Source organism: Anabrus simplex, chromosome 1 (genome assembly GCF_040414725.1).
Source record: "Anabrus simplex isolate iqAnaSimp1 chromosome 1, ASM4041472v1, whole genome shotgun sequence".
Taxonomy (NCBI): domain Eukaryota; kingdom Metazoa; phylum Arthropoda; class Insecta; order Orthoptera; family Tettigoniidae; genus Anabrus; species Anabrus simplex.
This window is the reverse complement of record NC_090265.1, coordinates 1,724,941,459-1,724,953,582: the sequence shown is the minus strand read 5'-3', so window position 1 is coordinate 1,724,953,582 and position 12,124 is coordinate 1,724,941,459. Positions and strand designations below refer to the sequence as shown.

The 12,124-nt window shown below is 39.8% G+C and overlaps 1 protein-coding gene across 1 annotated transcript in view; it reads left to right on the top strand.

Annotated features, from left to right (window-relative positions):
- The window catches only part of LOC136882312 (ribonuclease P protein subunit p38), a 107,472-nt gene that overhangs the window by 55,476 nt on the left and 39,872 nt on the right, over positions 1-12,124 (top strand). The window contains exon 4 of the mRNA XM_067154890.2: positions 9,101-9,317. Coding sequence (XP_067010991.2) covers positions 9,101-9,317 — 217 coding nt within the window. The remainder of the gene's footprint in view (positions 1-9,100; positions 9,318-12,124) is intronic.

Below are 12,124 nucleotides of genomic sequence, written 5' to 3'. Positions count from 1 at the left end.
AAAGTGTTCTTACATACCCTCTTTCAATTTCCACTTCTGTCCGGAACTGTACAACTTATTGTGGACTGCCTCCTGTTTTTCAAAGGCTCTGAATAATTACCAGTATGCCGTCTCTGCACAGGAAGAACTTGGATGAGCCCCATAAGGTAGCTTCCTTGCTCATTAAGGCTCAATGTATGATATGATTCAAAAAGCTTGATGTTCATATGCATTATCTCCTGACAGCTGTACTTGCATTTACATATTTTCACCTGAAACAAAGAAGGTTCATCTTGCGATGCCACAATTGAATCCTACAGCATGTAATAACATTCAGCAAAGAATGAGTACTTTAGAAATCCTAACCAAACTTACGAAGTACTAACCTGGTTTGAAGGCGCTCATTTTGCTGGTTTTCTCTATTTTGCTCCTGTGTGTAATGTAGGGTTTCCCACTAAGTCTAGCTTCATACTGCAGAGTTCTATGCAATTTGGACGTTCGTCTCTTATCACTAAAAACACTTGATTCAACATCGTCATCCATTGCAAACGGCAAAACAAAAACACGTCTTACTGTGGCGGCAATGTAACTCGCTACTGTCATGCCATTACTGGCACTTAGATCAAGTAGCACAGCAGGAGCTCTGGACATACAGGTTTGGCCATCTGTTGATGCTTATTACAACTACCAGGAAAGGAATTGGAACTTAGATCATATAGCACTGCCTTGGCGCTTCCACAAAGATCCCTCAAGGAGAAATACTAACACCACGACATTTTGGCACTTAGAGCACTTAGCACTACAACTCTACAATTGGTTCGGATGCTAGATCCATAATAGATTATATGATAACCGACTTTTAATTCAGGAAATCTATCAGGAATGTGCGGGTATTCTGATTATTTTTTAAATTTTATAATGCACACTTTATCTAATCAGCATTATCAGAAAGCCTAGAATGTAGAAAGTGAAATCTGTCTGCAGATGACTAAGGGTAGAGAATCTCCAGGATGAGGAAATTAGGCAGAAGTACATGAATATGATTAGTGAAAAGTTCCAAAGAATAGACAGTCAGCAGATTCAAGGTATAGAAGGTGGCATACAGGGATGCTGTAATAGAAGCAGCAAGCAAATATCTAGTAACATCATGTGTGTAAAGATAGGAAAAAAAGTGAACATCTCGGTGGAATGATGAAGTCAGGTCAGTTTGTAAATGTACAAACAAGGCTCCAAACAAGAACTGATGCAGATAGGGAATCTATGAAAGAAACAGAGCAAAACCAATCATATGGAATCCAATAAAAAATCATGGAAATATTTTGATAATAACGTGGGAAGACTTGGTCAAGCAGCAGGGAAACCTCTGTGGATAGTAATAGAGAATATTAAAGGGGGGGAGAGATAGAGAGAGGGAGAAATTAATAGTATTTTAGGTAAATCTGGTGAACTCATAATAGATCCCTGCTAACACTGGAAGGAATATTTCGAAAATCTTCTCAATGTAAAAGGAAATCCTCCTGTTGAAGGCAAGTTCACGGGGATGAGAATTATAATGGCAGAAAAATTACATGTAGTGGAAAGGATGGTAAGTAAACTGCATTGTCATAAAGCAGATGAGATCAATCCTGAAATGGTGGAACATAGTGGGAAAACACAGAAGGTACCTTCTGATTGGGCAAAAGCAGTAATTGCACCTAACTATAAGCAAGGGAACAGGAAGGATTGCAATAACTGTCAAGATATTTCATTAATCAGTATACCAGGCAAGATGTTCTCTGCCATTTCAGAAAGGAGGGTGCAATCAATGATTGAGAGTAAGTTGAATGTAAACCAATGTTGGTTTCAGACCACCAAGGGACTGTCAAGACCAGAATTTCAATATGTGCCAAGTAATTGAAAAATGCATTGAGAGGAATAGACAGTTATGTTTCGTATATTTGGAGAAGACATATGAGAGAGTACCAAGGGAAATGATGTTATCCATACTGAGGGATTATGGGATAAACAGTACATTATTACAAGCAATCAAAGACATTTTTGTTGACAATTGGGCTGCAGTGAGAATAAGTTCTTGGTTCGGGTACTGACGGTGGTCCACTTCTGTTGTTCAAAGTTTACATGGATTAGTTACTTAAAGGTGGCAGGCAGGATTCAGTTAGACAGAAATGTCCTTGGAATGAGAAATTACTCCTATCAAAAGATGAACTTCTAAGGTCAACGGCAAGGTAAGGAGAAACCACGCCATTCAAGATCCAGAAGGATATATCTTTTGAATACAGCATGATGTCGTCTTCTCAAGTTAAGTAAAATAGCCTGCTACTCAGATCTCTGGTGGAGACACCAAGGAAAGTAATGTACTGAATACTGGAAGATTGGTTCAGTTTTTTAATTCATATTCATTCATTCATGATCATGTTTTGAATTCTGGTCATTGGTTGAATTTTGGAATTTTAATCGTCATTACATTTTGTCCCATCTTGTACCATTAGGGGCCATTGACCTCAATGTTAGGCCCCTTTAAACAGCAAGATCATCATCATGGAGCCCTAGATGCGGCTGTGAGCTTATATCTGGGAGATAGTGGGTTTGAATCCTACTGTCGGCAGCCCTGAAGATGGTTTTCCGTGGTTTCCCATTTTCACACCAGGCAAATACTGGGACTGTACCTTAATTAAGGCCACGGCTGTTTCCTTCCCACTCCTAGGCCTTTCCTATTCCATCGTCATCATAAGACCTATCTATGTCAGTGCAGTGTAAAGCCAATTGTAAGTCAAATGGTTTCGTACAATGAGCTTTTGTTAAATTTAGAAATGGAGAGTTTAGAAGATCAAAGACAGAAAGATGCAGTAAAGTTCATATATAAAATAATAAATTCGCAAATTGGTAATCCCAAGTTCCTTCTCTCCTGATATTTCCATGTGCTGCACCCAAATTCAAGATTTCATTTAACATTTTCGAATAAGAAAAGTAGAACATCTGCCGATCAAAATTCACCACTTTACAGACTATGCAGTATCTGTAACTGTGCATCTCGAAAAAATAATACACTTGATCTCAGTACAAACATTACAGTATTTTTAAAAGAATTTGAGGCTAGCCTTAAAAGATAGCGGTTATGATAAAACACTGTATGCTCAGTATATTAAGCCGTACTGGAACAAAGACTTGTAAGCCCAAACCCACAGTAACAGGAGAGATAGGATTAGATTAGATTTAATTAAGTTGGCTAGGTAAATTAAGTAATAATTATTTGTAATTTCACTCTGTATCACAAAGAATGCTGCTGTAATTGGGATGAAAATACTGTAGCAAGTAATAAATGAGTTTAAATTAAATTTTCTGAACGAGATACATAGACATTTTTACTGTTATTGAGTACTGTCTAGTTTAGTGATGAACAGTCTGAGACGGGGTTACAAGATTTCTCGAGACTAGCGTAGGCACTGTTTCTCGTGAGAAAGTTCGAGAGATCTCGAGAGCGTTGTCCCTGCATTGTGTGACGAGCAGCGTGTCATAGATCTGCAGGCAGACGCAGCCAAATGTTGCTGAAAAATGTGAATAGCCAACAACAGGCCTTCTCCATTCCGTAAATACTTGTCAACAAGTGACTAGAGCATTCATTTCTCCTGTTCCTACAGAGGTCTGTTTTGACATAGTATTACATAATTATGAAGGATGTGCATTCTGGCATTTTATGCAGCATTAAGTACATGAATTGTGTTTACTGATATTTTGGTGATGAAGGAAATAATTCCTTACGATGTTATAGAGTATTCGGGTCATAATTCGGTAACTGGGTATATGATGGTGCAATGTTTGTGTCTAATTGTACACGACAACTTTAAGATGATGTCTGAAACGCAACGTAAGTCGTGGATGTAGGTTATTTTGAAGAGATGCTCCATAGCACAACTCGCTGTGTTGTTTGTTCAAAAGAAGTACAATACATCAGCAGAAATACTTCTGGGATGATCTGGCACTTAAAAACACACATCACTGAAGGGGAATTGTCACAGAAAACACCTCCGGCCTGGACTGCGTCATAAGAATCTACCCTCTCAACAACAGTTTCAAGTTTCATAATTGAACGTGCAGTACTTTTCCAGGCTTTTGACAAAATTTATCAGCTCACACGTTTCCATATGAGAACGTTATTTCATGCAATAATTGCTTATGATATACCATCAAGCTTACACTCGTAGTTACTGGGACATTGCACAGGAGAATCAGTCCCGAGAGTTTCGAGCAAGAGCATTGCCCATCACTAGTCTTATTAAAGAAGAATCTTTGCTTCAATACTTGAATTCATTAGACCTACATATTAAATTTACCCTTGAATTTGAAGTTAACAATTCTTTAAATTTTGTGCATCCTACCATCACTAGAATTCATTCACATGATATGTATAGAAAGCCCACACAAACTTGCAATATAATAAGAAAGGATTCTAAACATCCAAGCACCCAAAAGAAAGCAGTTTTTTATAGCATTTTATAGAGCCTTTATGTCAGCCAAGAATTAAAAAAAAAAAAATCTTCACTATTTACAATATTGTACTCAATAATGGTTATGATAAACAATTTGTTTTGTTGACAACATAATTCATAAATTAAAATATAAACTCTCCACTTCCCTCGTAAAGAACCAAAAGAGCAAAATGAAATACGTTTTTTTAAATGCTATTTGTTCAGGGTGTCGACCTGTAGAGATCTTTTGCCCCTACTTGTGCCATATGATGTGAACCTGCGTGTAATTGGAATTGTGGAAGTGTAGAGTGTTGAAAGTGAGGAAAGGAACATTAAGGATGACACAAACACACAGTCGCCAGGCCAGGGATATTAATCATTTACCATTAAAAACCCCTGGCCCGGCCGGGAATTGAACTCGGGGCCGCCAGGTGACAGGCGGACGCGTTGCCCCCTACACCACGGGGCCGGACATGAAATATCTTACTTTCACCTATAAAAACAAAACAAAAATTCCAGATCACCACCCTATTTAAAAAACAAAATTTTACTAGATTTCAAAATTCATAGTACTAACTCCAACATATTTTATAACACACGTGCTGTCAACAATAATATCATATATTCTAATTCAGGTGTTTACAAACTCAAATGTCCCAACTGCACTTCAAGCTATATTGGCCAGACTGGTAGAAATTTCTATATCCGTTATCGATGATGATGATGCTTGTTGTTTAAAGGGGCCTAACATCGAAGGTCATCGGCCCAATATCCGTTATCAAGAACATGTTAATGCTAAGAAGCACAATAGATTTTTCAGCCATGAGCGACCATATGTCAGATTTTCATCATAGAGAAAAATAGGGGCAAATCACTTAATATCTATGAAAGCATATTTTCATACATTCAGATCAAATTAAATGAAATTTTAGAACTAACATTTTTTTTGAGGCCTTAAAAATCATTCTTGATAAAACATAAAATTACAACTCACCCTGTCATTCATAAATTTTCAAGTTTTCCTTCCCACAATTTCCCCTCTGTCCCCTCCCACTGTTAACAGCTGGTCTGTGTGGTAGTCTATTTGTTCATGTATTTACTATGTTGTTTTTTTTTTTTGTTGTTTTTTGCATTCTTTAATACACATCATCAAGTGCGTTGCATTTATTTCATTTTAAATTTATTTTTCCCCTTTCAATTAATTAATCTCCACATTAATTTTCTTTTCATTCTTTTCCTTTCTCATTATATATAACTTCTCCATAGAGCAATTCACTACTGGTACTTTAAATATCAAACTTTTGTTTTCCATATTGACAGCATATTTCAGGTTTCAATTTTTTCTAATTATCAATTACAAAAGATTTTCTGCATGACAATTATTTGTTTCATATTTTACAAACTGATATCTGTAAACACTGTTCACACATCTTAAGTTGGCTTCTTACATCAAGACTTTAAGAACGAGTGCTTTTTGCATCCGGGAGATAGTGAGTTCGAACTCCACTGTCGGCAGTCCTGAAGATGGTTTTCTGTGGTTTCCCATTTTCACACCAGGCAAATGCTGGGGCTGTACCTTAATTAAGGCCACGGCTGCTTCCTTCCCACTCTTAGTCCTTTCCTATCCCATCGTCGCCATTAGACCTATCTGTGTCAATGCGATGTAAAGCAACTAGCAAAAAAAAAAAAAAAGAATGAGTGCTTTTATATGTTCATATATTTGATTTTTGGTTATTTTTCTAATGATACCATATTTCAAGTTTGATTTTTTAGTGTTGTTTTATTTGTAAGAGTGACACATTTGTAGTGACTAAGGTGGATCAATTATATAATTTTTATTTTACTATATAGTCAGTACGGAACAAACCAAATATAAGGCTCTTATATTGAGTTTGATTTGGCGAGATTGATCTTCAAATTTCTTTGGGTTCATGTTAGGGTAACCTGTAAATTATTTTCCACAGGCACCTGATTTTCTATTTGTTTTCGTAAGAAGACCATATTTTCAAGATTTATGTTCAGAAAATTTCTTCAACCAACAGTATATTCACTGTCTGTCACCTGGTAACAGATTAACTTCTTCTTCTTCTTCTTCTTCTTCTTCTTTAGTATTTGTCCCGCCTGGTGGCAGGGTCCGCTGTGTGGATTCGTTGTCTCCATTTAATTCGGTCACGGGCCATGTCAGGATGTAGTCACAGCTTTCAGGTCGTCGTGCACTGTATCGATCCATCGCTGTCTTGGTCGTCCGTTTGGCCTCTTTCCAGCGACTTCCACTGCATACGCTGACTTTGCCAGTGTATTGTCTTCTGCACACAACACATGTCCAAACCAGCGCAGACGGTTTTCCTGCATTTTCTTCTGGATCGGTGCAACGCCAAAGCGTTTCCATATATTGTCGTTTGAAATAGGATCCAGTCTAGTGATGCCAGCTGTCCACCTAAGCATCTTTTTCTCCATAACGCTTAGTTGATGTTCTACCTCCTTCGTAGCAGGCCAACACTCAGTGCCATAGGGAGCGACGGGATGGATTACAGTCCAGTAGATCTTAGATTTCAGATGGTCATTCATCCGACGGTCGCAGGTGACGCCTGTTGTCGTTTGCCATCTCAGCCAGGCTGCGTGTATCCTTCTGTTGACCTCATCAGTAAGTCTGCCATCGTCAGAGAGTATGGAGCCAAGATATTTAAATTTCTCTACTCGCGGTAGATCTTCACCATCAACGCGGATGGTTCCAACTTCTCGAGGATCTAATGTCATGTACTCTGTCTTATTTTTGTTGAGGCACAGGCCGTACTGCACTAGTCGGTTGTTCCACTCTTCTGTTTGGCGCTGGAGATCAGACTTATTCTCAGCAGCCAACATGACATCATCAGCATAGAGAAGTGTCCATGGTATTGGCTTGTGCAGGTCTGATGTAACAGTGTCCATCACAGGAATGAACAGCAGTGGTGATAAGGCAGAGCCTTGCTCTCCTGCAGCAGCTTGAACATAACTTCTTGGTTCTACGTAGAGCATTTGTACCCACTTAACAAGGTGCTCAGGAATGCTATGTTCTTGTAGCACTAGCCAGATTAGGTCATGTAGCACCCGATCAAAGGCCTTCTCAAGATCCAGAAAAGCGAGATGAAGAGGCTTATGTTTTTCATGGTGTTTCTCAACTAACAGCCGTGCAGCATGGATTGCATCTGTTGTGCCACAATTTTTCACAAATCCAGCTTGGTTCATTGTAAGTTTGGCTATCTGGCGAATCCTTTTGTCGAGAATACATTTGAAGATCTTCATCGCGTGGCTCAGAAGTCTGATTGGGCAATAATTAGAACAATCGGCAGGACTTCCCTTCTTCTTGAAGATTGGTACGGTAATGCTTCATCGCCAATCTGATGGTATTTGACCTTCTTTGATGATCTGATTGAAAAGCTGTGTTAGCCATATTGCCGCATCCCACCGTTCAGAGCACCAGAACTCGGCCGGAAGATCATCGGGGCCGGTGGCTTTCCCTGGTTTCATCTCCTTCAGAACAGCGTGAACTTCCATGACGTCAATTTCCTTCACTGGGCCTTCAATAGTAGAGGTGGTTGGGATTGGTGGGTGGGGAAATTCTTCCGTTGAATGTTTCTCAAAATAGCTCCTCCAGCGTTCTTGCGCTTTCTTCCAGTCGACCAGCGGGTTACCTTTTTCGTCATTGTTGCTGTAAAAACATTGGATGTCTTCCGTTTTGCGATGCCTCGATTTGAGTAGCCGGTAAATGTACCGCTCGCCTTCGCGCGTGTCAAGTTTTAGATATAGGTCTGCATATCGGTTTGCTTTTGTTACAGCAGTGACCTTCTTCGCCTCACTACGGGCTGTTCTGTAGGCATTCCAACGAGATGGTGTTTTATCTAAAAGAAACTCATGGTACAACTGTTTCTTCTTCCGCACTGCATCTTTAATATCGTCATTCCAAAGCCACATGTCTTTGTCAATCCTACGTTGTCCTGGTTTAGTTGCTTCAAGAATAGAGCGTGCGGCTTCATGAACGGCGTCTTTCAGTCTAGTCCAGCTCTCTTCAACCGTGGTGATTGGTGACACTGTAATTTTTGTAACAGTGTTAGCCTCCTCCTCCTTGTAGCGCCACCATTTGATTCTTTTAGGCCCATTTCTGGGTAAGTATTCGGCTCTTGGCGATTTCATCCGTAGCTTACAGATGACAGATTAACTTATTTTATTAAAATGTGATTCTCCTTCATTTCAGTCGGATTAGTTAGTTTGTTTAGTTTAATTTATTTAAGTAGCTTACGGATCCACCTGACCTTTTTCACGTGTGTTTTATTGGAGCTTTTTTTCTTGGCAAATTGAGACATAAGTGAAGGTAAGTGATTGTTTCCTTAACCTTAATTATTTTTGATTGTGTTTTCTTGCATTTTTTTTGTGTCCCATCTTGTGATTTTAACTTGATCTGAAAGTACATTGCATTACGCATGGCCCGAAGTAACACTGTGATTAACGAGAGGAAGGCTAAATACTATCCTGTTTCAGTGAAAATGGCAGGTAGCCAAAAGTAGCGTGGCAGCTATTGTCTTTAAATATCCCCTCTGCAGAAGGTCATGTTGTTAAAAAATACCAAATCATGTAGAAAGTTTCAAGTGTTGAGGCTCTGTTCTGTGTTCTACTTACAGTGACTTATTGTTGATGGGAATAAACTCGGTGTCCAAAGCTCTGGAGAAAGGTGGTGTCTGTTGTGTGCTATTAACGAATGATACTGAGCCAAAGGATCTCGCACGGCATGTGGTGGTCATGTGTGCCAATCGCAAAGTCCCTGTTCTAGTAGTGGCATCTCTGTCCAGTATCATCCGCACTCATCTGGGATTCAGTTCCATCGCTCTAGGTTTTAAGGTAAGTTAGTTCTTTTCTTAGCCCCCAACGAGCTGGACTTCAGCCCTCTTGGTATGGAATAAGATAAAAGTGACAAAAGATTAAACGATATAAGTAAACTAGTGACTAACCAAACCATACCATAAAAAGGTAGGCTCATTTGACAGTATTCATCTGCTGACACATTATGTGTCATTTCCTACGCAAATCTCCTTTCGTTTGTTGGGTTCGGTACTGGCTGCCACTCATATACAATGATGACAATGATGATGATCAGTGGGAGGATAAACACAATGACAGGGCAGTATGGGAAGAAGAGGCAAAGACAAACATGAAAGCACATAAGAACTTTTATTATTATGGGATGCCTTCATATGTTTATACTAGCAGTGCTTGTGACTCCATCTGCATGAAATTTGGTTTTTACAAATTTATATATTAGCTTGTAATTATCTTGGAACACTCGGATTGGGATAAGAACTTTTTCAGAAAATTTTAACCGTAACTGTATATGACTGTGTATGCAGCACCTCCTTCCTTTCAGCCTTTTTGATACCGACTGCAGGGCCTCAGTTTGGCAGCTGCTTACTTTTTGTCACTATCCCATCTGGTTGTTGCGTCAAGCATATAGCTTCTTTGTTCCCAGAAGTACAGATAGTTGTACTGATCGCTGTTCTTCCTGGAGCAAGCCACATTAAGCTATCAGTGAGAGAAGCAGCTCATTCCTCGGTCGATGACGCCTGCAGTGCAGAACCTTTGACCCTGTGATTTGTCGATTGTCATAGCTAAACAGATGCCAATGGGGACTGCAAATGCTTGAACTAGAATAGATAGTTGTTGGGGCCACAGCCCATCAGTATGGTTGCCTCTATGACATCTCTTTGTAGTGACTTCACCATCAGCCATGTCTCATAGCACAGCTTAGCAGCACTGAGGTTGTGCAACAGCATTATAGAAGTGCCGACTTTTGAAGTGGTGGAGTGTGCCGGAAGTCCAGGAGCGTTTGGAGAGTTTAGGTAATTGGTTGTTTCATCCTGATTGATGATCGTATTGATGGATGTGAACACCATCTCATGGCCATCAAACATGCCCAAAAATATATATTTTATAGCAGCTGTCTGGTCATTTTTAGGAGTGAGGATAGGCAACAATTTCTTTTGCCCAGCAGACCATCTGTGTCGGGGTACACTTGGGCAGTTAACTCGTTGACCAGGAAAGAGTTAAGGCACAGTGAAGGTGACAGCTCAACTTCACCATTGACCTTAGTCTGAGTACCCGGACCTATCTTCAACAATAAGTTGGTCAGCTTTTGTGCCGTCAAACTATCACATTTCTGGTAAGCGAAAGCTCATTTACGTGAGACCAGAGGACTGATTGCTTCAGGCTGGTATTTACTCTGGTGATCATGGCAATAGTTTGGCAGAAGTTGCCAGAAACCAAGAACATGACTCCACTCATTCATCTGGTATTGTAGTCTTGTAGTGTGTGGTTTACTGCTTTTTTGTCTGCCATAGTGCACTTATCCCATACAATGAGAATGAGCACTTTGCTATGTCGCACTCAGCATGGTCAAGATCGGTATGTATTTTGGACATGGAATGAACCTTCCTACCCCTGGGCAGCAAGGTTGCCGCTGTCACTGAGGACACCACTGCGAGAGCTATGTTGCCGTCACCTCGAATCTTGGCCAAAATCAGATTTTAAAAGAAAGTTTTTCTAGTGCCTGTTTACAAACTGAGAGTATAGGTTTTCTGCTCGTTGCTAGTTACGGTTCATTTTCATGAACAATATTGTGCAATATTTCTATGATTGAAAATGCTCCATTACTTGTCTAATGTATAATGTGCTTGTACTTTTCAGTGCTGACTCAGTCTTTCAGTCTGTCAGACACTAATTACAATGCCTGTGAAAAAAAGAAACACACTATTAAACATGTTTCATTCTTGAAAGAATCATGTCAGGTCTCACGACAGACCTAGCTGCTCAGTTCATGGAATCTAAAACTTTATTTGAAGAAAATCCCTTCGGCAAAGAAACATTCAAAGCTGGTAACCATATTATACCCTCTCTAATTCATCATCATTGTACAGTTCCAGTTTCCCAGGTTCTGTTAATGAGCCTCTTCCACTTCTTCATGTCCATACACAATTTGTCATGGAGAACATCATCCACTGTCCATCCTCTGGTTTTAGGTCTTCCTGCAGGTCTTTTTCCCTTCACCTGTCTTTCCAAATTTATTCTGGCTCTTGTAGGCTCCCATACCATTGTAGTCTGGATGTGCTGATTCGGTCTAATAGGGATGTCTTTATTCCAGCTTCTTTCCTCGCCTCTTCATTTCTTAACTTTCCATCTTGGTCTTCGGGAGGGTGGATCTATGAAATTTCATCTCTGATGCTTGCAGTCTTGATGAATTTCTTTTTGTGAGGGTGCACCCTTCAATACCATACATCAATATTGGTAGAAATAGCTGTTAAACATCATCAGTTTGGCCGGTTTTGGAATCATGTCATCGTATAAAAGTGTTCTTACTTGTTGGTAGAATTCTGATCCCTTTTTCACTCTGTAATTTCCTTTCTGACTGGAGATTACACTTCCAAGGTAAGGAAAACTATCCACACACTCTAGCTGGTGGTCTCGTAGTTTTACACTTGGACGCCCATACCTGTTGACTGCCATCACCACTGTCTTGGTCTTGCTGATGTTGAGGCTATATTCCTGGAACTGGGATTTCCATACATTGAGTCTGGTCTGTACTTCCTCTTCTGTTTCACCCCAAATCACGATATCATCAGCAAAGGCCACTGCATTCAGTTCACCTAACTTTTCCT